This window comes from Dermacentor albipictus, chromosome 9 (assembly GCF_038994185.2).
Source record: "Dermacentor albipictus isolate Rhodes 1998 colony chromosome 9, USDA_Dalb.pri_finalv2, whole genome shotgun sequence".
NCBI classification, from domain to species: Eukaryota; Metazoa; Arthropoda; class Arachnida; order Ixodida; family Ixodidae; genus Dermacentor; species Dermacentor albipictus.
This window is the reverse complement of record NC_091829.1, coordinates 69,581,195-69,607,352: the sequence shown is the minus strand read 5'-3', so window position 1 is coordinate 69,607,352 and position 26,158 is coordinate 69,581,195. Positions and strand designations below refer to the sequence as shown.

At 48.2% G+C, this 26,158-nt stretch overlaps 2 protein-coding genes across 4 annotated transcripts in view; one reads left to right on the top strand and one right to left on the bottom strand.

Moving 5' to 3' along the window:
* LOC135908571 (tyrosine-protein kinase transmembrane receptor Ror-like) overlaps positions 1 to 26,158 on the top strand; it is a 351,625-nt gene that overhangs the window by 289,178 nt on the left and 36,289 nt on the right. For 2 of the 3 annotated variants that reach the window (XM_065440375.2, XM_070526426.1), the window contains one exon: positions 25,096 to 25,303. In XM_065440375.2, the coding sequence (XP_065296447.1) occupies positions 25,096 to 25,303 (208 nt within the window). Of the gene's footprint in view, positions 1 to 10,729; positions 12,306 to 25,095; positions 25,304 to 26,158 lie in introns of those variants that run through there. The other variant, XM_065440376.2, reaches the window with a different exon arrangement.
* Trs31 (trafficking protein particle complex subunit 31) overlaps positions 6,641 to 26,158 on the bottom strand; it is a 111,297-nt gene continuing 91,779 nt past the window's right edge. The window contains exon 7 of the mRNA XM_065440378.2: positions 6,641 to 6,688. Within this exon, the coding sequence (XP_065296450.1) occupies positions 6,656 to 6,688 (33 nt within the window). The 3' untranslated portion in view covers positions 6,641 to 6,655. The remainder of the gene's footprint in view (positions 6,689 to 26,158) is intronic.

Sequence of the window (26,158 nt, the reverse complement as noted above, 5' to 3'; positions counted from 1 at the left end):
CAATAGGTACGACGTGATCCGATGTATGTGGAAAGGTATAATGCTTCCAGGACATACATTTGGAAATGCGGTTGTTTACTTGAAATCAGGGGTACAATCAGGACTCGATGGGAACCATAGGTCAGTGGGTCGCCTCGCATTGGGCGCTCACGGGAAGACTACAGGTGAAGCTGTACGGGGTGATATGGGCTGGGCAAATTTTGAAGTGAGGAAAGCTCGCAGTAAAATTAATGATGAAAAACGACTGAGGAGAGTGGAAGAAAGTAAATGGGCTGGGAGAGCGTTCAGGTATTTGTAGAGGAAAAACATTTATTCACAGTGGAGGAAAATAACTAGGAAGCTTAGCAGCAAGTATGACTGGTATGGTGAGCAACATGGCAACAAAGAAGGTCAAGTCAAAAGTCAGAGTCATAATCGCATGTATGGCGGCAATGAAAAAAAAAACCTGCTATAAGTAACTACTGAAAAGGAAAAAAAAAACGAAATCAGAAAAAGCGATTTATGATACATCAAAGCGAACCTCATTACTTTTCGAAGCGAGACCACGATGTCTTAGAACACGCACTTATAAAGCGAGATGCAAAAAGGAAGAAGCATGTGCTTGCTGCGGTAAAGCTAGGGAAACTATGGAGCATATTTTATTAGAATGTGAAGATATTAGCCCAGCGGTCGGTTTAAGCACCTCTGGACTCCATGAGGCCCTTGGGATCAGCGAGAGCAGGGGGAAGTAAACATGTCCGCGATTGGAAGATTGGTGGAAGAAAAGTAGGGAAACGACAAACAACGGAGGCGCGCAAAAGCAAAGTTCATAATAGGGGTTCGGAAAGTTTGGTTATGGGAATTCATCGTGGCTTCTTTTCTTTTTCTTCCTTTTCTTCTTAAGAGGAAGCTTTAGCTCGGGCCCAACTCCGACGCGGCCTATTCAAATACATGTAAAACGCAAAAACGTTTTTACGAGATAACCCCTGGACCGATTTTGATGAAATTTGTTGCATTTGAAAGAGAAAGTTAAATTCTAGTGACTGATGGAAGCGGAATTTCGATTTAGGGCTTGAATTTTCTTAAATCGATTTTCCAATATTTGACCGTTTGAAAAAAAATAGAAGCACGAAGTTTACAAATTCATAGCTCTGCATCAAGAACTGATATCGCGGTTCTGTAAACGGCATCCATTAGAACATTCAAAGCGGACAAATTCATTATGTCATTTTACATCTTATGTGAATTTGTTACGTTGGTTACAACGGTTTTGCAAAAGTTGTATTTCCCTATGATTAAATTTTTTTATATTGATGTGTAACATATCAATTTTGTCCGCTTTAGATATACTATTAGATGCAATTCACAGACTTGTATTATCATTTTTAGTGGTTGAGTTACAGAGTTGTAAACTTGATAGTTTCGATTTTTAACAAAACATTGACGACCTAACTCAAAAATTCGAAACCAACAGTCACTAGATTTTAAGTTTTCCTTTTAAATGCGACAAACCTCGTCAAATTTGGTGCAGTGGTTGCCGAGGAAAACCTTTTACACCTTTCATGTATTCACCTTTTACATGTATTTAGATAGGAGCACTCGAGCTAAAGCTTCTTCTTAACATAGGTAGGCCATTAGGCAATGTAATAACAAGAGCTTGCTGGCGCAACCCAACGCCCCGTTCCAAAGGAGACGCTCACAGCATCAATCCATAGAAGTCTCGCCCAAAACACCTTTCCAAACGAAACGCGGCGCCCAAAGGCGTGATACTGCGCGCATTTGCCTAGGTTTCAAGTTTTTTCTTTTTTGGGAAGCGGCACCCATACCATGCAATCACGCAAGCTTACATTTATTACATTTCGAAACAAAACGATAACATCTGTTATCGTTTTCTTATCTCTCAAGAAAAAGAAAATAGCTGGCCGGCAATAATTAACTTCCTCCAGAAGAGGTGCAACGAATACGCCTGCTCTAGAGGAAAAATGATGAGTAAAGAATACGATCAACATGAAAAATATTTTACAAAACACAAGCGAAGCAAGAGTGGGGTGTACAGCGAGACATGAAGTCTTCCAAAACGCCGAAAGATGGAGAAGCCAAGACGCTCTAGTTTCAAGACCACTACTACCCCTGTGTCACACGGGCATTTCCATGGACTTCGATAGTTTTGTCGCCCCAACGACGAAGCAGCTGTTGCTGCTCAAGAAACTACTCGGTCTCTTTGAGTAAGCGGCTTCACGCTGAGACCAGCTCGGACCTTCGGTCTGCTGCTGCCGCCAATGCACAACGCCCTCGACCCCATCACCGCAGTCGAGTTGCGAGTACCTTACCCCCATTCCGGCCCCCAAGTGTACCAGCGAGCCATATAATACTCACTGATTTGAATTCCCCACCACAGAACACCAGAGTGACGCGAACCAGCAAAGATCCAGCTACTGTCGACTGTAGCCGACTCGACAGCTGAACCCGACTCCTTAAACCGTGCGCATCAGCACGAAGTCATCTTTTCGCAGATAGGAATGACGTCCACTGTGATTGGAACTGCGATGCCTAAACGAAATTTCTCGGTAGCCATGTTCAGCGGACGCAGTCGCAGGAAGCGCAGAACTCGACAATAACATTGTAAACACTACTACTCACGAAATAAGCATAACGAAGATTGGCAAAGATGCCTCCGTGACGTTCGAAATTTAGTTATAGAGAGTCAGAGAAAACCCACGTATTGTCCGCCAAGCCAATGCTTGGTAGCTTTCTTAAAATGTTCATGAAACCGAGCCTTATGCACACTAAGTTAAACGCATCTTGTACGTGTGCGTGCTAGCTGGTTTCCACGGAATCTCGTCACAGATTAAGTTAATTCGACGAACTAATGTAGTTTTTTGCCGATTAAGAATAGGACACGCCTACGTAAACCACTCTAACCTGTTGACTGCTGGTGGCTAGTCTCCCGTCTGTGGCAGATGCGGTGAGGGGCTGGCAGTCCTTCACATCTTGCTGGAATGTCAAGAAGGGGACCCTGGAATAAGATAATGGAAAGCACTCCTATAAAGCATGCCGACAGCATATCCCACTACTGCTAGCGACTGTTTCATTAGTCCAGAAGCGCTCTCTGACAGCAAATCAGTTTTACCTTATCTTTCTTTTCTTTTTTTTCCTTTGTTGGTAATATTGGTACATTGCAGGTTGTCCTATCAGATTCGGCAGCTACACGATAGTAGCATTAGCGTAAGCACGTTCCTGTAGGCCCTTGCGTTGAAGGGCTATGATGGACTAGCTCTATGCAAAGGAGGAACACAACGCAGCGAGTTTTACTTTGTTGCTTCTTCGTAGCGCATGTTTTATCACAACACGTCTCACTACATACGATGGACAGTCAGTAAATGTGTCAAAGTTGCATAACTGTTATTCCAAGGCGCTGGAGACCGTACTGAGAAAATACGTGCAGGCCCAGCAGTCAGATGGGGAGATCGCGTTTGGTTCGTTCAGCCGAAGAGCAGGCTGTGTTGAAGGAACGGATGCGGGAGCGGACCGCGCGTTGTGCGTTCGACTGAAGAAGATGTGCCGTTTGATGCAACTGTGAATCTTTTTAGTGAGTCCTCATAATTATGCAGTAATTATGTATTTATTTTTAGCCAGCGAGTTATGTAGCCTTTCTTCGTGAAAAAAATACTTGAATCACTGGCTCAAACACATGCCCAAAATTAACATAGGCTCAAACATTACGACACAGGTTAAAAATTATTCTCTGACAGAACGCGCCACGTCATACTTGGCGCCAAACGCGGTGGTAGTATTGTCCTCCGCAAGGTGGTTGTGCGTAGAAATACTCGTCACATTAGAGTGAAGTGGCGCCACACTGGTTAAACCAGAGGGTTCAATTTACACGCAATACAATGTCTGCGGTATTTATCTTTTTTTGTCTGTATTTAACAACAAAACTTTTTATTTCGTTCCACAATATACGCTGCAAACTGAGAAAAGTTGGACAACAGGTGTTTTTTGCAACGCCTGACGAGTGTCCGGCCTCCCGTCGTTAATTCAAACGCAAGCTGTTGCAGCACAGCATTTTAAAAATGGTACACATGCTCTCAGCATCGGGCACAAATGGCAAAAGAACAAGTTGCGGACGTAAACGTGTGCACCGAAATGTAGACAATGATATTTTGATTCCATGTGTATTTTAGGCACTTACAAAGCCACTGACCTTCGGGCTCTTAACAACCGTGTTACATTCACTCTTTCCAAGCGAAGCTTGCATTGACTCACTCCTGTCGGTGTCGGTTTATGTGTTGCCGTACGCATAAGCTAAAGCCTCGCGAAAATAACCACTGCTTTTCGGGCTGCGGATTCGAACCACCGACCTCCGGGTTGCGAGACAACCACACTAACCAATTCAGCGACTGTCGGGTCATCATTCGCGACCTTTAAAGCGAGGTTTTATATGCACGAAGTAGTAGACGCAGCGCAAGGCGCGAGCCAATCACAGGCGTCCCCTCCCTCCAGAGGAGTGAAAGATCGTGATCGCGTGTTCGCACGCCTCGCGCCCGCCCTTCCCCGCCAGTTCAGGTCCGGCAATGAGATAGGGAGGCGGTTTTTGGTTCGTTTTGCCGAAGAGTAGGCTGTGTTCAAGGAACGGCAGCGGGGGCGGGCCGCGCGTCCTGCGTTCGACCGAAGAACAGGCGCCGTTTGATGAACGTCGCCGGGAACTCGCTCGAAAGAGGGCTCTCCGTCGACGTGCCGACCTCGCCGTGAGGGATCGCGAAGCCGAGGCGTAACGACAACGAAAGAGCCGCGGATCCTGAGCTTCGCTTGCACCCATCTTCACAGTAGTGGAAGGGGTGCACACAAACACACACAGACGCATTATCATCTTGTTCAAGAAGAATGAAAGAGCTAACGGATAGGACCACGAGAAAATCAAGCAACAGACAAAAGCGGCGCTGTCTTGAAACATCTGCGTTTGCTTGTACAGGCTTCTTGAGGATCTTACAACAGTAATACCTCGTATCTTAAGATACGAGATACTTTTGTTGCTCTATCGAAAATATAGATACGTGCATTGCCGAATGCACAACGATACAAATACAAAATACCCTAACAATGTCTGAGGTACCGGTACATTACCGCGTTTCCGTGCCGCTATGTTCATTTTGACACTCCCTTTGTCACACAGGAATGCGAGAACCCCACCAAGAGAGCATTTGACATTACTCGCTTTTTTTTTCCATTTCTGCACAACCGAAAAAAAGCCGCTGTAATCCTTTAATGGTATCCGAACATAATACTTAAGGCAGGGGCTGCACTTCAAATAATAATTAATAAATAAAAAACGTACGAGACGCGACACTGGAAGGGTTAAGACGGTATCTAAGGTATATGTTTTCCAAATCTACGCTATCGATTTACGCTGTTCCAATCTGTGTATCCTATACTCGGCAGACGCACTGTCTTTTCGTCTGCCTCGCGACAACGCAGCAGATGGCGAGCACGCAGCGAAGCGCCGTTGCTACCACTCGGAGGGAGGCCCGTCTGTCGGGAATGTGCTCGTGCGCTCTCTTCTCACGCCGGCAGCCCGAGACGAATGTAAACAGCGTCCCCCTCCCCTTCTATGCCCTCTTCCCCTTCCCTTCTCCACTCCGCGTTGGCCTCCATTTGTCATCGAGAGCGCACATCACCACACGCCCTCTGCCGGGAACCACCGCCACCAATGCTCGGCGTCTCAATTTCTACCTCCTCTCCCAATCCTGCGCGGGCGCGAGCTCCGAAGTGCGCCCGCTCTCCCGAAAGGAGTTCGTTCCAGTAGAGTCGAAAGAACACTCAGAAACCTACTAGCGGCGCAATGCGTCTTCGAAATGGAGAGCAATCGAGCATCGCGCCGGGAGCAACAATTTGGGCGAATTTTTCGATTCGTGCTTCGCGCGCGGTGAGAACAGCGGCTGAGAGATAGAGAGAGAGAGAGAAAGTAAACGAATTCTTTAAAAATGCTACGATTGGCGACGCGTCCCACAGATGGCAGCACGAGTACCGGGAGCCGGCTCCTTCTCTCTCCGTTACGTCTCCTCTCCATCTCTAGGTTAGAGAGGGAAGTCGGGAGCGGTGATTACTTGGAGCGGATGTGTTCGAGCTTTCACAATAGGGGTGTGTGAATATGCGAAGCTTTAACGAACAACGAATCGGAAAGTGCCTATCCGTCTCGTTCTACAAATCAAACAGATCAAACCGGCACTATTCGCTAACACGTATAGTTTTCGAACATACATCTCATCGCCGGCTGTGTGCAATTAAGCATAGCATTGCTACAAAAGCGCACGTAGAATACGAGAATTTACGAAGCGGAGCTTGCTACGTTGCTCAGTGAGCCAGAATTTTCCGTCTAACCTGCAATAATTTCGCACTCGCCAATGACTCCTGAGTATGCAAATAAACTACTTATTTGCTCCTCCTAATGCTCTATTTCATTGTCTGCTTAACAGCACTTCTTGCGTGCAGTCTAGCGACGTGTCGTAGATATACCAGGATGTGAACACCGTTTCATTTCAATGGCGAGATCGGTTGTTGATTCTTGGAAAACTACTGGATTCCGATTCGATCTTGAATAGTGCTACTCGCACACCCCTAGTTCACAATATGTAGAAGGCCGCGTTGCAAATTTACATTTGCTTTCCTGTGATGGTCATCACCAGGGCACGGTACCATACAGCGTCAGCTCCTGCGCACATGACAAACGTTTTGACCATTCACATTAAATCCGAAAAGTGACAGTTAGGAATGCAATAAACTCGTAATAAACGCGCCGACAGTCATCCTTCAAATTGCGTTACCTCAAAGGTCGCTATCTAACTTCTTGGCATCCCTCATATGCTTTAATTTTGTCACTTCATCTAAAAAAAAAAAGAGAATCTGACCGAAGCTGTAAAACCACATCTAATTGGAAAGCCACCAATGCCATAGAGAGAATACCAGCTCTGTGCAACATTTTTTCCCCATCGAATCAGCCACTGTCAAGAGCAACAAAAGCGAATATTTGGCCCAGTTACATTAATCGTTCCACTCGCAGAGCAAATGCGACCGTTCTCTGCGGAGATGATTAAAAATGATCTGGGGTTCCACGTGCCAAAGCCACTATACCCGATTACGAAGCACGCTGTAGTGGAAAGACTCCGGATTCATATTGACTACCTGGGGTTATTCAACGTGCACATAATACACGAGTGAACGAGCGTTTCTGTATTCGTGCGCCCCTCAAGGAACGCGGCCGGCGCGGCAGGAATCGAACCCACGAGCAACCGCGGCGGGCCAACAGGTGATTGGATCGCGGGGAGACATCGCCAACTATTCCCGTTGCTGACAAAGACGCTAATAATAAGCAGAAATTAGCATGTACTGATAAAGTACTCATCCAACAGCGTATATTTTCGTTAATCTCGCGGAATGATAGCTCGAGGAGAAAATTATGGTTGCACTTTTTTTTTTTACTTTCGCCCCATAACACCAGCGCCGGTACGTCAGTGTGACGTCACGGAACGCAAAGCATTCCTTTTTTTTTCTCCTTTCGGCCAATTGTGGCTCGGCAGCAGTTCTCGAGAGCTCCCAAGTTCAGCCTTTGGCTCCTTGAGAACACAATGTAGTGAAGGGACACAGACAACAGCGCTGTTGTCTGTGTCCCTTCACTCGTCCCGTCGTTTAGCGCTGTTTTAGAGCGCAGCTCTTTGGCGTCCGTTCCTGGGTTTCGCGTCGTCGTCGTCGTCGTCGGCGTCGGCGTTGTCGGCGTTGTCGTCGGCCTCGTAACCAGCTCGCCTCCGCCGCCGCGCTCCGCCGCCGCGCATGCGCCGCTGCTCCGCCGCCGCGCATGCGCGCTGTCGGCTGTCCGGGCGAGGGAGGATGATGGAAGGGAGGAGGAGAGACTGTGGAGGAGGGCTGGCTACACAAATGGCTCTTTGGCGTCCGTTCCTGGGTTTCGCGTTGTCGTCGGCCTCATAACCAGCTCCGCCCCCCTTTCATCCCCCCAGCGCTAGCAGCGACCGACTGATACCGCTTTCGTGAGTCCGCTACCGCACTCACGAAAGACGTCGTGCACTTCCTGCAACTCGCATTAACCGTCCATCGATCCACACTGATGTTAGTAGTGGGGGACTTTAATGTTGACATAAAGACAAACAGCAATTTCCTAACACTTATGCGGGAGAACATCCCGTTCCTCTCGCTCGTAACGCGTCCCACGGCTGTGACAACCTCGCGAGGCACTTGTATAGATCTCGTCTTTGAGAATCAAGCATTGGTGTACCAAGTCGAACATATATCAGTCTATTTCTCCGACCACAAAGCTTCCTTCATGACTGTCAAGAACTGTTAATGGAGTCTTTGTTAAAGGAATACGTGTGAAAAATAAAAAAAAAAATTCTGTGATAGCGCATACATGTGTTGCTCGATTTCTTTGCCTCAATCTATCGAAAAGGTGAAACAGCTTATTTGCTGCGCTCAAATTTCGCATTAGGAAGTAGCGTAATCGTCGGTAATTTTTTTAATGCTCGTAATCATGAACCAACCAGCCCAAATGCGTACTCTTTTACAATGTAGTCCACTTTTATCGATAGGAAACTTAATTAACTTTGTCTGAGCTGACGTTGTCAAAATCGGTGACGTCACAGCGAGTTAGTGCGGGAACTTCAAGGCGGCGTCGCCAGCCGTCTGTCGTTTCTGCATCTTTCCTGCCTTGTCAAGCCTCTTTGTCACTGCTGTGAGTGGCTTAATTGTTCGGTAACGTAGGAAAGCAATTTCCCAACTCAGCTCGCATAATATTTCTCCCACGTCAGCTGTCTTCGGAGATTATCGGGGCCGCTGGGCTACTCTACGCGGCGCGGGCAAGCTTTTCACGCAGTGCATAATTCTGTTGCCTCTGAGATCGGGCGCCGCGGAGCTTTCCAAATTTGACACGTGCTGGAATCAGACGCTCATCCATTGTGAACCGTGTGGTTTGCTTCCGTAGAACGCATTCGTAATTTTTCTTGCTTTAAATTTTTAAAGAGAACAGAGTTTCACGGCGCATTGCAGCTATGGGTGGCGCAATAAGCGGAATGAAGGTGCCGCGCACCTGAACGCTATTGCAAGGCATAGTGACGTCAATCAGTCGATACGATATGAGGATGCAGCAAAAGGGGCGAAAGTCATTTTGACCCATTCCCGAGGCCCATAGAGGACACTAAAGAGGAGTGTTGATTATTTAGGCTGTATTATATGAGATACCTCTGTAATAGCAGGACAGACACTCTTACAATGACAGGAGGCTTAGACAGCCATAATTGATGGAAAAAACGAATGACGAAGCGCGACGCTGCCTTGAAGTTTTGCCACTGTACAGGGCTGTAACGAAGAGCTCTTTTGACAGCGTCTACTCAGTCTAGTTAATTTCTATGACAGGTGTGCGCGACAGCAAAGCATCATTAATATATTTTATCACATGGGCTTCCTCGATTTCTGACCTTTTTTTTTCTCAAATGCGCAAGCATTTCCATGCTTATCCAACTGCGAAGCAGCTACCGAATTCGCCTGAGTGCTGCCTCTCGCTTCAACGACAAGGAAGCGGCGAGAACACAGCGCTTACGGAGATCTCGCCACGTGTCGCACTGTGCGGCTTTCGCAGATCGCTTTCAAGATACGGGCCCGCGCGTCTCTCGTCAACGCCAAGCGGCGAGAACACAGCGCGCGAAGCTATCATCAGTCGGTGCATCGCTTTCAAGGTGCAGGCCGCGCCGCCACGCCAGAGGTAGCAGCCGCCGGAGCACGGTTGATCGCGGTTCATAGTGGTTCAGTGTACCTAATAGAAATGTATATATTTTCCTCAGTTGCTACATCTCCCTCGTCATTTCCTCCCACGTCCACATCCACTGCGGGCTCTCTATAACACCAGTGGACGTTGCTTCTATATACTCGCCTCGTGCAGGTCTCACTAAACAGTTCGGTGTTGCAACCGCGCTTCTCCGTTTCACGATTCTTTCGCGGTCGTTCTCGCAATTATACGAAAGACCACGTCAGTCTTAGGAAGTGATTACGCATGAGTTACATAGCTCCAAGGTGAGATTCTGCCTGTACTTTTTTTCTTGTCTGCTTACCGACAATTCGCTTTCTTCCGACGTTGATCAATGCCTATTCGCAGACGTCAAACAGACAAAAATTGAAGAGGCCCGTCCAAAAGAAACATATAAAGGTTCGGTATCGTGCTAAGTGTCACATCGAATAAATAATGGATAGTAGAGAGGGACGGCACGAGACCTGCTTTTTTTCTGCTTGTGCTTTTTTTCTTTCCCGCAAAAAAAAAAGCAAGTACTCGAGTATGCGCCCCAAGGCCAACGGGGAGAAAACCGGGCAGCGAAAGTGTGACAACAAACACAGGAATCTTATTTTTGCTTCAATGGTGCCGCAACGTAGTGTATCAGATCCCTCTTTTATGGGTCACTGCTATATACACCGGCCGAACTGGCCAGTGTACATATCAATCACCGTTACAGAGAACACGGCAATTTAGCGAAGGGGAGCGTAGCTCCCGATGCATTTGCGGCGCATTGTACATCAATTCGACACACACACTGTGGGGCGTAATCGGAGCCAATGTGTAGGCGAAGTAAATGAGGTTTTTTTTTTTTTTTTTTTTTTTTTCACTGACAGGAAAGGTCACAAACGCGCGAGCACGCCGTCGGTATCACTGCTCTCGGAGGAATTCGCGCTTCTTTCACTTTCATGATTGCTACCAGGTTACTTTGTTAAATCTTATATTTCTTGCTTTTCATGCTTTGTATTTCACATGCTTGTATCCCACTCACTCGTTCCACTACCCCTATATATTGTCCTGCGGCCGACAAAAATTTGGTCCACATGCAGTCACCGCGCTTCGTCTGTTCACTCCGAGTGTCCCGTCCACGGTGTTCTCCCACGTGGCACGTACATCAGGCTATCGCATTTTTCCGCGCATGAAAACCGGCTCACTGAGACATTCCCAACTTGCTCCGTAGGTTTTAGAACACTCTTGGAACGTCTCGCTAGCGACAGTGTGTGGGGCTTTCAGATGTACTAAATGTCACGACACGTCCACTTAATAGGCGGCTATTGAAACCGACACACAGGGCAATAAAACGGGCACGGACAACGCACAGCGCACTGCTTGGAGAGGTGCACGATCGATCACTCGCGCACCCTGGGAAGTCGCCACATCGATTCCTCTCGCATCGGAGCACGTCCGCTCCAGGCCACCGCTGCCACCCGACGATGCATCATCGCAGCACGTGCGATGGAGGATGAGGGCTCGCAAAAAAATTGCAACCCCGCTGGATTTCCCTTTCCTTCGCGCCCTTCCGAAGCAGCGGCGGCGGCTGCTGCGGGAGGAATGCCGGCCGTTTGAAAGGACCGCCAGGCTCGCTGGGGTTGGCAGCGGAGGGTTCAGCGGGCACGCCCGCCCCTCACGAAGAGAAAGTGATCCCACGATGAAAACACTGACGGCGGCGGCATCTTCTCAAAGGGGGCGTGGGATGAAGAAAAAGCACGAAACCGCCGAGATGTGAGCGAGAGAAGTAATACTTCTCGTCTCAGCACAGTAGGCGTAGAAGTGGCTACCCTCACCAGTTTGACAGAGAGGAGAACGAACCGAGGAAAACGAGAGGGGCTTCAGCCGAAGCGCGGAGGAGGAGAGAGAGAGAGAGTCCATCAGCGCTTGGCGGACTACTGGAGCGTTCAACACGGGGCCGCACGAACCAACTGCTCCCCAGCGCTGGCCAGCGAGTCCACCCAGACTGGCCCACGGTTGCCGCGCCCGCCATAACCTGCGTGCCGGGCGCTTTGTCATCGGACACTCATGCAGCACTACGCGGTTTCGCCGCCGCCGTGTTGTTGGCGGCGGCGTCGGCTCCAGTAGCGGGCGGCCCCGGAGGAGGCGGTGTCTCGACGACCACGCTGGGAGCCATGGCCGGTGCCGCTGTGACAGTCGCGCGTGGTCGTCGTTGCGGCGGCGACAGCGTGCCGGTCCGTCGCTCACGCCGTGCTCGCGACGAAGACGCCGAAGTCGTTGACGGGGCCGAGGGATCTTGCGGGCGTTGTCGTCGTTCTCGGCCCGCCGATCGACGCGCTCCGCTGGCGGTTTCGGGTGGTGGTGGAGCGCGGCAGAGGCGTCGCGCGGTATTCGCGGCGGTGCTCTGTTGGGCGCCCCTGTGCGCGCTCCTGCTGGAATCCGCGCCCCGGACCGGCGCCGAAGTCGCGACCACGGGCGGTGGCCACTCCCTCAACAACGTCTCGCTGGGCTCCGACGTCGGCGTCGCCGACAACGTGACGGTGGAGGCCAGGTAAATGACACAACGGATACCCGCGCGAGCGAGCGAGCGAGCGAGCGTTTAAAGTGCGACGTTGTCCCGCAAATAACGGCCGGGCAAGCGTTGGTCACGGAAAATGACGTCGACGTCGGTACGGCCCGCGCTTTTGTTTTTACGTTGGCAGCGTGAAATTGCTGCTGTTAATGATCTACTCGTTTGTAAATAGCCATTGGTCGGAATGTTTCAAAAGCGTGGTCCGCGCACGCACGCTCAACTTTATCTATGTTGAATGAACACCATGCAATTCTGACTTTCTGCGCTTTCTCAGCAACCGAACGCCGAGCTGAGCAGTTGGGTATAGTGAATGCCACTAGTTTGCTTCGAATTCCGCGCAGCGCAGAACGAGTAAGTACAGCGAATAAACTTCGCTTGCTTTAAATCGGCTAAGTCTACAAGCGAACCTGCGAGAAAGCTGCTAAGCAGTATGCTCAATTTCGCGCGGCACATCGCATTTTGTACACTCACATATATGCACTCGTATACACTATAGTGTCTGTGCGAATCGGACGAGTTTAAAAGCCTCTCACGTACTGCACAGTAATAACACGCCAGCGATATGCGCCACGTTTCAATTTGTAGGCTGCCTTTATAGCTTCCCGGAAACACGCCCATCGCTTTATGAGCTGCCCCGGGCGCCGAGCGGAGAAGTCGCCTTTACAGGCGCTTTATCGTTTTTGTTTTGTTTGTCGCTAAGTGGTTGCGAGTTTCGGGCACGCCCCTAGTGTGTTCGGCCTCGACGCCGGCGAGATATCGATCCGCAGGCAAATGTTCTCAGTCAGCGAAACGCGGCATCCTTTGAAGATATATGTACAGAAAGTTTACACCGCAGCCTTTGTAGTTGCAGTGTTTCACGTTGCGTGTTTGCCTTCGCGCCAAAACAGCGGATAGTTTTGACGCGCTCGGTAAGTGCGTATAACAAAGACAGATGGGTCTCCAGTTGAGTTATGCAAGAAGTTACCAGAGATGCGCGAGATTCAGTTACCGCTTTTCTTTCAATGTTACAGAAGCAGAAACCTTAGCTGCTATTGTATGTGTGTGTGTGTGTGTGTGTGTGTGTGTGTTCGTGCGCCAAAAACTTCCCCTTAAATAATATTAATGAGCGCTTTACCTTGTGGTTAACAGAACCCTAAACAGCAAGAAAAAAGAGTATTCGCGCATGGCTTTCTGATCGGACATATAATTTAAGCATTACGAACACAGCGTAGCTTCACTATGAAAAAAAAAAAACATTTTCGTAATAAATAAATACTGTTTGTCCTCGCTCGAAGATTTCGAGTTATGAATCCATGCCCGAGTCTAATGTAAGAGCAGCAGTTAACAGAGACGCGTTCTAGTTTTGTAGCAGCGGTGCGTAGCCGAGCAACAAATACAACAAAGCCAGATATGCTGCATAGGCGATTTAAAGGCTAATAGAGGAAGCTTTAGCTCGGCGTCAACTCCGATTTTCCTATTCAAATGCTTTTATGAGACAACCGCTCGCCCGATTTGAATGAGGCTTGTCCCATCTGAGAGAGAGAGAGAGAGAGACAGTTAAACTACAGTGATTCTAACGAGAAAAGCTTCAATTAGAGCTTGTAATATTCTTCCCGAAAAATCCCGAGATGGTAAGATTTAAAAAGAAATTAAGCACGACGTTTGCACCCCCCCCCCCATTTCGAACTGTGCACTAAAAAAAGATATCGCACTTCTATAAACTTCATCTCTTGGAATATCTAAGCCCGAAAAATTTGACATATGAAATAACTTACACGAACTTGCAGCAATGTTTACGAGGGTTTCGAAAATGTTCTACGCTAACAGATCAGTGGTATGCTTCGAAGTGGTATATAATACATCAATTTTGCACGTTTTCAATGTATCGTTACACTACACAGAATTGTGACATCGATTTTAGAGTTCTAAATTTGATACATTACGTTTCTTCTTTTTTTTCGTTTGTGTTTTCAATTCTGTAACTTAAATGTTCTCGCTTTAAAGGTTGACAGCCTAAATAAAAAAAATCCGATTCAGACAGTCACTAGACTGACTTTTTCTTTTAAATGCTGAAAGCCTAATCAAAATACTGTGCAGTGGTTGCCGAGAAAAAACGATTTCCTCCTTCCCATGTATTTAGATAGGAGTCCCTGAGCTTCCATGGAGCGTCGTAGTGTACGACGAAGTGGGGATAGAGAGAGAGAGTTCGGTGGCATTGTACAATGTTCTCGTATATGCGTGTCTCGGGAAAAGCTTGCGGGCTGTGAATAAATTAATCCCTGGGAACCTGGCAGGCACACGTACATTGCTCAGTGTTCGGTATTCTCTCTTAGGAGAAATGCGTAAAGGGAGTAGGAGAAGGAGCCTTCTTATTGTTATACTCCCCGTGTTGAAGGAGTGTTGCCTTAGCTGTACACCCGGTGTTGAAGGGGTGTTGCCTTAGCTATATTCCCCGTGTTGAAGGAGTGTTGCCTTAGCTATACTCCCTGTGTTGAAGGAGTGTTGCCTTATCCATACTAATGAAGGGGAAGAAGTTTCAAAGACAAAGCGCGCGCACGCAAGAGCGCGCCTGAAAAAAAAAAAAAAGGTTCCGTATTCTTATCCGCGTTAGTTTAAGCTGAGGAACAAAAAACATTAACGCCTCATTCACAACAGCAAGGACAAAATACACCACTAAGTGTTAAATTTCACCGATTTCCCAGCTTCTCCCTTCCGCGTCTGGGTAAACGGGAAAGCGTCGCACGTGGAATTAGCGACGCTGATTCAGTGTCTGTTCATAGAAACCAAGAGCACTGTCAAACGCTACCGACATACACGCAGTGACACATGTAGCTGCAGGAGCTGCGCGCCGATATAGGTTTGCCTTCATTGTCACAGAGACTTGTCAGCGAGCATACAGGCATAAGCTGCTGGTAAACTGAAACGCCCGGGCGACACCTGTCAAGCTTTATGTGCATGCCACGATATGTGTCACCAGGCTCAAGGGTGAAAGGTGTAGGGGTGTTTTCTGCAGTTTTCAAATGCATGATCACCTGCCGCAGATACGATTCGGTCTGCACGGCGACAACCTTATTAAATATATTAACGCGGTGCTGCTGTTTTTTTTTTTTTGCACAGCGTACTGCACCGTAACGGTGTAGCACTACAATGCTATCACATTTAGTGAAAAATCAGGTTTTCAGTTGCGCAGCAAGAGTTTAGGTCCGGTGCTTTTATCTGGGGTGAGCAGCAGCCCAACACCATAGCCACTGAGCAACCACGGCGGGTCAAGATACAGTTCTGAATACGGCGGCAAGTCTTAGTAAACTTAACACAAAAGGCGCGCGCTGTCGGTTTTTTTGTTTCATGACATTTCTTGTGGGCTGCCATTCTCAAAATTCCTGGGAATAACTTTGTCAATAATGGAAAACAAGTTATGAGCAACTGTAACGATTAGATTCGTCTGGAAATATAACCCGCATGTACCGCATGTCACATGCCTAAATATGCGCGGCAATTGTCGCTCACGGACAACTCCGCCGACGCCGAATTTTCTACGACACGAGGTCCTTAACGCTCTCGCGTTAAAAAAAAAGATGTATTAAATTCTGGGTCTTCACATGCCAAAACCACGCTATGATTATGAGGCACGCCTTAGTGGGATGCTCCGGATTAATTTTAACCAACCGGGGTTCTTTAACCGCAACGTCATAGCCACTAAGCTACTGCGGCGGGTAAGAATCGGTACGACAATTGTGCATATCCAAAATACATGTTGTAAAACTACGTGAAGCGAAGCTTCAGTCCTGCGGTGTGCATAACCAACGACGAAGCGTACAATGGTGTTTACTTTTTCATGACACGCAGCGAGTAAACCTTATCCACCACAACAGTAAAAAATTTCGTCCCCATAAAAACACGTTGGGCTAGTTCGTTCATCGCGGCCGGAAATGGCTCCAGAGACCACGAGCGATAAGCAAGGATACCGATACTATCACAAGGCGAATTCTCAATTGCACTCTCATGCCTTCTTTTTTGTTTTTCGTATTTAAACACTACATCGTTCATAGGCTATGTAGAAATGTATAACACCAAGCTAGGCGGATACACAGTGTAATGCGTCCACGCAGCGATATTGGGAGGACGAAGGCGTTGTAATATTGGTGCTTGTCGAGAGAAAAATGGTGGTGACAACTGTATATGCAAAAAAAAAAAAAAATCAGAAGAGACACGACACATATACCCAATTATAGATGTAAAGGTAAGTACATTTTATGTCACAATGGAAGATGCCAGGTCAGTGAGCATGCATTGCAATTGGTCCCCTGAGTTACTAAGCAAGGCAATATCATCAGCGAATCGCGAGTTACTAAGGTATTCTCCATTGACTCTTATTCCCAATTCTTGCCAATCCAGGTCTCTGAATAACTCCTGTAAACACGCTGTGAATAGCATTGGAGAGATCGTATCTCCCTGCCTGACGCCTTTCTTTATTGGGATTTTGTTGCTATCTTTATGGAGGACTACGGTGGCTGTGGAGTCGCTATAGATATCTTTCAGTATTTTTACATACGGCTCGTCTACACCCTGATTCCGCAATGCCTCCATGACTGCTGAGGTTTCGACTGAATCAAACGGTTTCTCGTAATCAATGAAAGCTATATATAAAGGTTGGTTATATTCCGCACATTTCTCTATCACCTGATTGATAGTGTGAATATGGCCCATTTCGGAAGACTGGCCACGTACGAGCACTCACCCGCCTTGACATACCGAATGGCTAAATCAAAGAATGCGTTGAATACAATGGGCTATTCCGCGAAGAGGTCGATGTGCTTTGGAGCAACATAGGGTTTATGTAGGTATCTTTTGCTACGCCGACCGGGGGGGAAATATTCTGTAAGAGTACACCCAGTGGACTGTCCATTTCGGCCACTGCTGATAGGCTAAGGCCGCTCGTCTCCTCCTCCCTCGTGCAGCCGCATCCAATCAGCAGAAGCCGAAACGCACAGTCCACTAGGTGGACTCTTACAGAATACACCCCCAAAGGTGCACTTACTGTTACTAAATCGTCGGTCATCATACAAGGGTTACACTAGCATTCCGAGCAGATATAATCTTCGTTTATATATGCGCCGATATACAGTAAAACGCCTTTATAACTAAGTGCTTGAGGCCTGCAAAACACTTCGCTGTGCAGGTCACCTCATCGTGAGGTGACCTGCACCGTGGCGCTCACAATAGAGCAGGTTGGACACGTTCAACAAGAGAAAGCGTTTAGCATGAATTCCAAAGAAACTTGATGAAATAAGTCGTTTTTTTTTTTCTGCGCCCACTTTGGCTAACGAAATGTGCGACTGCAGCCGACCTCACTATACTCCGAGGTTTACGGCGCATGCTCTGCGGCGAATTACGTGGGAGCGACGCCAAATTTGCGCGGCAGAATGTCTATATAATGCAGCCACATAGCTTTCCTCCTTGCTGTCAAAAGCCTTGGTCCGTTTAAAGGCACTTCGTTGACGTTCGCGTCCTTTGCTCCCGAGAAGACTTCTGAAGACGTCGTCAGTTGAAATAACATCGCCACGTTATCAAGTGCGGCGCATTCGTCGGGCGCACCGACACCCAGTGCTGCGTTACAACGGGCTGCGTATATATATACGAGTTGAGTGATTTCTGTAGCAGCAGCGCAGGAAGGGTGTACATAACGCTCGGTGACAATGTCACGAGGCTCGTCAAGCGTGTCGCGCTACAGCGCTGCCATTAGCGCGCAGTGCGGATAGCAGGTGGCGCGTTCGTCGCAAAGCAACGAGTCAGCCGTCGCGGCGCGCCAATAAATTTCTTCGTTGTACAGGCGAATTCGTTGTAGCGAGCGGTGTCTCTTTTGGAAGTGTTCTTCGAATGAAAGGAATTCGGGCGCCAGGGCATAATCAATCCTTCGCTTTATACGTCATTTCGCATAACCAAGAAAGAGAATAAGGGGAAAAAAGTACAAACAAACCAAAGGAAACTTCGCTTCGAAAGATTCAGACGGAGCATACACATGGTACGGAGCCTCACTGATCTACCAGTAATCCTGATTTCAGCCAAGTCTGAGGGACAGTATGTCGTCCCGATTTTTATAGCCCAAATATTCAAAGAAAACAATACTACGACGCGACGTCAAAGAGAATGAAGGGCACAAGGCTGGCCTTCCGACGGGAACTGTGATTACTGGGAAGCAATAAAATTATATTCTGGGGGCTTTTTTAGCCGCCATATAACCACGATCTGATTGTGGAGGACTCCGGATTCATCTTTTTGAGCCCATGGGGGTTTTTAACGTGCGCTTATGGGTCTAAAGTACACGAGCGATATTGCATTCCGTCCTCCCGCCCCTCCCCATCGAAATGCGGCGGTCGAGGCCATGAGATGGAACCCGCAGCCTTCAAGGTTAGCAGCGCAGTGTCGTAGCCACTAAGCTACCGTGGCGACTTACCGGGAGGAAACACTCACTACACAACTCATGCCTCGGTGGACTACACCGTGCGTTTCTCTTAACACTAACTGCTCGAATGAGCACAGACTACAGAGGTCGTTGACTTTTAAGTGAGACCAAACCAATTTTATAAGTCACGGCGACTATTTGACGACGTGAACGTTTCCTGCGCGCGTTACGACGTTGATTCGCTTGACCAATGTCGACACCAAAATATGAAAAAGCAGGGGTGCGCGATAACGAAGAACACGTCAGAGAACACGCGAATCACGGCAAATGCGCGCTGAGAAAAGACAAGGCAGGGGAGGAGGACGCGCACGCAGTTCGCGCGAAACAGCCCGTTCCAAACTAATAGAATCTGAACATTTTTGAACGTGGAAATTTATATACAGCCCGAACAAACACTCAAACGCAGCCAACCCCCCGCCACCCTTGGACCCCATCACCCCATCAAGGACACAATAAAGTTTTATCTCTCTCTGTCTCGCAGCATGAGCCGAAATGTATATATCATTTCGGCTCATGCTGCGAGACACAGAGAGAGATAAAACTTTATTGTGTGTGTATATATATATATATATATATAGTTTTAAAAACGCGTGCAACAGCGCGCGTGCGCAATCCAAGCGCTATAATTTTATATATATACGGGACACTACTTCAGCGCTCAGTGAACATCATCTATAGCTCTTTGCGGCGCACTTCTCTTTTCGTGGATTAGCGAGGATACGCGTCACGGGAAAAAGAAAGAAACGCGTAGCGGGAATGGGTGTACTTGTCGCGGCGGGCATTCCAAGAATGGAGGCGAGTCACACACAATGGCATTGATCGAGTCCCCCTCTCGCCGGAAGATGCGCTCGCTTTTCCGAGCGCCGCGTGTGCTTGGCTGCGTCTGCGGGCGCTCACCGGCTCTGACTCACTGTAGCTAAGGTGTGCGAGCCTTTCTTTTGTTTGTCGTTGACAGCTGCTTTCCTTCGGACGAGCGGCGAAACCGGGAATTTCGGATTTCGCGCCTCTCGTGTCTGCAGAGAGCGCTCCTCCGACGGCAAGGGTCGATTGAGAGCAAAGGCATGCGTCGTTTATAATACATGTAATACTTCTCCACTAGCGGATCGAGCTCGAGTCAACACTTTCCACATTCCCCTCTCCCACCGTATTTCGCTGGAGCCCGATTGCCTGCGTTTAGTGAAAAGAATTCGACCCGACAAGCCCAAATTAAACTCGCCTAAATTGCTTAAAAGATATTGCGCGACATAAAAACGACACGGACGTGAGAGAAGACGGCACACCAAGCGCTTGGTGTGTCGTCTTCTCTCACGTCCGTGTCGTTTTTTATGTCGCGCAATATCATTTAAGCGCAATGGATTACCAACTTGCCCGGAATGCTGCTCTCATTAAGTTCATCGCCTAAATTACCGAGTTTTACGTGTCAAAATGGTGACCTGGTTACGGGGGAACTTCGGATCAATTTTGACCGCCCGCGGTTCTTTAACGTGCATCTAAATCTAAGTACACGAGCTTTCCCTTTACCTTTTTTTTCTTCTTGTCCTGTTTTCCCCCGCGACCATCGAAATGCGGCTGCCGCGGTCGGCATCGAACCTGCGACATCAAACTCAGCAGTACCACGCTGAACTATATACCACGGCGGGTGACCACAACGTTACCAGACCCGACAAGCCAGCCGACTCGACGCGGTCGTGTCTGGTTCACGTGCGAGTGGCACCACGCAGCAGCGGACGAATGGCACGACGCACCCGGAATGGGGTGACACGTTCCCTAAAGTTTCCAAATCGAAACCGACTCGACCGGGTTTTTACGTGCATTTCGTAAAGCCGGTCGGCTGGAATCTATAGTTGGGACTCGATGGGCCGGAATCAGCGCGCCTGCAAATGGTTGAGCATTCGCTCACGTTTACGTGAACGCGGCGAAAGGAATTCGGCTATACAAGCCGAATCCATCCCGGATTTATCGGTTCGTGTTAAAGGGACACTAAAGTGAAAAATAATTTCTTCTGCATCAATCCCCCCCCCCCAAACAAAGTAATAATGATAAATTGGGACAATTAAACTCAAGCAGACCACTAATTAACAAGTATTTCTTTTTTCTTCTTTTCGTCTCTACTTTGTGGTCCGCATACACCCGGAATGGTGGTAGTCTACGGACATCGGCCGACGAAAAAGCGTAGGGTCAAATACATGCCTGGCTGGACACACGACCTTGACGTTTCTGATAGGCTTTTAAAATACGTATATGATTCGGGGAAGCAAACGAACGTTGCGACGGCTAGTCCCGGTTCACTCGCCGAATTTATCCGAAGCAGCATAACGTGTAAGCTTCATCCGTGAATCAAAATAGACAGTTTTAGTTACACGTACGTAGAGCTTCTACGTGTGAGCAGTGCGCATGCGTAGAACGTAGCGGGCACGCGCGCGTCTCACGGACGTACGTGAGGTTCAATTCTTTGCGTGCGTTACTTGCGCACGTAGACAGCTTCGCGCGGGAGTTCCGCAAGATCACGAAACACGGCGACAGGATTGAATTGGCTACCGCCGTGCTCACATTTACCGTTAGATGGAGCTACGGGGTCCCTCTTGGCGTGCGTCGCGTACATGTAGCTCAAAGCCTTTCAGATGGCGTGCACGTAAGGTACGTAGGCTTTTCACGTTTGCGTACGTGTAACTAAAACTGTCTAATATCTCTTGCGCACGCCGCTATTCAAGCGACGTGCGCGCGTATCGAATCTCTTGAAAATGCGTTCAACGTACTCCCGGCGTTCGACCGACCGGAACCCCCGGCACGGATGTTGCCCAACGCGTGCGCCCCCCTTACAACAGCTGCTCGCGTCGCGCAGATTAGACAACGCCTTCGAGGGGAGGGAAGGAGGAGGAGAAAACATCTGCTGCCGGGAGGAGGGTGACCCTACACGGCCACCGGGTCAACACCGTGACGCGAACAACTCACGCGATCGTAGCGTTCCCCCGCATCTGCGGCTCCTCTTTTTCTGACAAAGCTTCGCGAGGAGGAACTGTTTACAAGGGGCACGGAACCCCGAAGGGCGAACGCTAACCGCGTTTACACGAATATGGCAGAACCGTGTCGTATTAACTTTCACACACGCTATCGATTACGGGAACGCGTATTTTCCGGCTGCTGCTGCTGCTCTATAAGCATCCCCTTCGAAATGGAGGGAGGGAGGGGGAAGGGGGCTGCGAAAAATAGTACCTAGCCTGCTTTAGTGATAATCAGTATTATATGCACCCATAGCAGTCTAGCACTTTGCCACTCTTCTTTAAAGGGGCCCTGAACCACTTTTTTTTTTTCCCAAAGTGGAAAAATCTATCTGAAGACAAGCTATCCCAGAAATACTTTGCCACAAAAATTACTTCAATGCATTTAGCAGAAGCGGAGTTATTGGCAATCAACCACTGACTTCGTGAGTTTCAAAGTTCTTACATTCGCAGTGTTTCCGCTCCTTCTTCAATGCCTTGCGCTGCGAAGGCTACGACGGAGGAGCGTGCCCAGCAACGCCCTGCCTGCTGAATGCCGCCGTGGCGCACAGTTCAAACTTGATTTTGGATGTTCACGTAGACGTCACTACTTTCCACTTTGGAGTCTGCAAGGCGCTGAACGTGAGCCAGACACGGTTGTCCTCAGCGACCCACAGTGCATGCACTCAGCCGGCGGACTCGCCGTGGTATCTACGCTACGTAGTACATGGCCTTTGAGATCACCCCCAACGCGCACGGGGGTGATCTCGGAGGCCATGCGAAGCAGACAACAGCTACAATCAACTGTAGTGCATATGTGTAGCGTTCGCTTTGTGCGCGACAGGTCTTGAGCGTGTGCTCTTGAGCTTGACCAACGGATAATTACCACATCTAACTCGCACATTTTTGAAGTGCTGTCAATAGCTCAAATAAAAGCGAAGTCTGCCAATTGGCATCTAACCAGGAGTGAGCACGCTGGCAAGCATGCATGTGGTCTGACCTTAAGTTTCGTGTGGTTTGAGGCTAGTAGCGTAGAGTGTTCAACACTAGTCAAAATCAGCAAGACCCGACGGCTACGACACCGATAAGCAGGTTGGTCAAAGTTTTAATTCCTACGTGGATGGCGTGTGAGCAGACGACATTTGGCTTCTTCTGGAAATACATAATTCTTATCGAAATACTAAAAACATTTTTTCGCTTACTTCAGCATGTTCATTGAATTTCATCAGTACATATATACAGTACCAGTAGGCAGAAGCACACTGATCCAAACACCCTTCTTGAGTGATGTCAGCCATTGTTCAACATCAGCAGTGTATGGGAATGTGCCATATTACAAAGTAAAGCATCCAGAAAGGAGTGAGAAGCAGGTTTCTGTTTGAAAAGGGAGCGTTTGAGAGGAAGGTGGCTTCGCGCTCTGCTTGCAAGCTCCACGCGCCGTGCACCACTGCAAAACTTGCCTAAGATGTTCACAGCTGCATATACTATCCACAGCCTATGTTTTTTCACCAAACCCGAGGGGTGGTTCAGTACCCCTTTAAAAGTTCTACATTCACCTTGCATCTGCAGATAGTTTGCTTGCTTTTTTTTCCCACCAATAGCCTAAATGTATCTTGTTTGTCTTGACTGCTGACCGGTTAACGCTTCCATCTGCTTTGGATCCCAGTGCTTCTAAAATGTGGACGTACCCTACGGACCTTGCTGGATGAATATCTTCGCATTCCATATTACGATGTGCTGAGTTCTCTCCGAACTTTTGCTGCAGCAGGCACGTGCCTCATACTGTTGCGAACAGTTACTCCTGTAAGTTATCGTCCTCAGGCAGCCAGCTCGGGCCTCAAGAAGCAAGGCACCGTCCTTTGCCTGTTGTGCAGGCTTTCCCTCCCGATTTATTTCTTGGCATGCTTGCGAATCTCCTTGGTGTTCTTTTTTTTTTTCATCGGTCTTTTGCATTCGACTTGCTCTCTCCATTTCTCTCACTTTCTTTTCGGTGACCCCTGCAATTGCTTGTTTACACTTTCAATTTCGCTGTACTTCGTAGCCAACTTTCTTGACCTCATCCTTCAGATTGTGTCCACGTTTTTCAGGTACAGATATTTGTGCACTCAAGCCGCCTATATATATTCATCCATGTCTCTGAAACACGGTTATAATTACGTCATTTGCTTTCAGATTTGCCGAAGCAGCGTGACGATTTATATAACTTGCTTCAGGCATAAAATTTCTCATGTGCAAGATTGTTGGGTTAATGCATGAAAATTAGTTTTCGAGCACAGCATTTGCACCAACATTAATGAGGAACGTCAGGCATTCTTGAATACCCCTCCAGAATACAAAAATCTTGAACACAGCTCAATTTTTTTTCTCTTTTCTTTCCTAAACTACAGGAGACATAGAATGCGGAAGGAGGAATGGCAAGAGAGCCTGCTATGCTTTCTCCTGTTGGCTATCCTGCACAAAGAGGAGGGAACGAGTTTCAAATGAGCCTATGGCTCGGGAACATTATTCACACATATTGGTACATAAACTACATACCTTGCCGATGACGATAATAAAAATCAGGACTACGTCGAGCATTTCGAGCCCGTGCACAGTTAAGCCAGCTTCTCAAGATTACTTTTTTTCACTCGTCCTGCATGTTGGCTGTAGTGCCACACACCTTCGAGCTTGCAACGCGGCGACTTGAGCTTGCGTGTGTTCCTCTGAGGTCTAATGAACCTCAACCTCAAAGGAGGCGACAGGACACGTCATTGAATACATTAGTCACGCAATAGAGACTAGCCCGCTCTCAAGTCTTGCTTAATTTCTCTGAGGTGCGCTCCCCTATTACGCAAGACAGGGTGAAGGACCCAGCCGGCACCCAGCGCTAATGACTCGGAGTTGGCTTTCTCTGTGTGAAAAGGTGAAGGGGTGCCAGTGTTCAAGGACTCGTCGTTTCCTAATGAGACGGAAAGCGATGAGGGTGACATTCCCGCATTGTTTTGCGCAAGGATGGACCGGCAAGCCACCACTCGACGAAGTCGGTGTGGCGTGGGGATTGGGTGGGGGAGGTGTCTCCGAAAGCTATTTGGTCGCTATTAGGCAGCTATATAAATTTCTACTATGCATGCCATTTCCCTGCCATATCTCGTGAATACTGTATAAAGTTTTCTTCATATCTTCGCCCACTGAAAGACTCCCGTCCCCTCGTCTCCCAAGTCGCAACACGCCATTATTTTAAGAAAAAAAAAAAAGTGTGCACACTCATAGCACAACCCGACTTCAAGGTTGACGGTGCCAACTTTCTCCAAATGGAAGCACCACTTCACTGCGCCCGTCATATTATTTTCTTTTATTTTTCTCTACGCAGTCCAGTGGCGAGTCCTGGCAATGAGCTGCCCATCGTAGGACCGCCTCTGGTCACGTCTTCCAGTTCAGGCAGCTGCCAGATCTACCAAGGGGTGACGTGCGGCCAGTACCTGGGCAACCGCAGCGTCTTCGTCCGACCGCCACCGGCCACGCTAGCCGCCATGGAAGAGAAGCTGGCCGCCGCATTCACCGTCATCGCCACCTCGCAGGTGAGCCGATTACAGCAACAACAGTGCTGGCTGACTGTCGCTTCACCCAAAAAAGTACGAAGCTAGAACTATAGCATAGACGTCTTTAACGCGCCTTGCATTTGACGTCTTCATGCGTATACGCGCTGTAAAAGTTTTCAGTGCGGCTTGCATTCAACGTGTTCAAGGGGCACACTTGCCCCTTTTTTCCAAAGGCTTCACTGAATCCACTCCACTATGTCAGCAAATGCGGTCGGCGACCCTACGGCATTTTGGTCTGATAGGAGTTCATATACCTACACATTCCCCAGAAAACATGTCAACTTTAAAACAGTATGGACATGACATACTATTTTGTGTCAAACGAAGGTCGGAAACCGCTGAACCATGAACAAAATACTGCAAATAAGCAAAAGGATGGACAGTTGGGTGACACAGTCTTCATCTGTGTCCCTTTGCGCTCTAAACCAAGAACATGCAAATAAGCAGCTGAGCGCCCTAAATAACTTCCTATAATGCTTGTTTCTATGAACCAGATTCGGTACCCAAGAGGTGGATGCATCATATGACATCATAATACACTGGCTCGCTCTGCTCATGCGATCGTTGCGGCAGACACGGCAAGGGCAGCCAAAAGAAACGTGTGCACCACTCTCATTTATATATATCAATCTTTTATAAGCAACGTCATCATACTTTCGTTTAATATATTTCTCTCTTATAAGCAACGTCATCATGCTTAGCGTTGTTGCTAAGCAACAACGCTAAGCACGACGTCGGCAAATTTCACTCTGTGTCATGACATCACGGCAATGTCGATGACGCCAGGTCAGATTCTTTGGATACCTTTAGAAAGCTGGGTCCACACAATGGAAT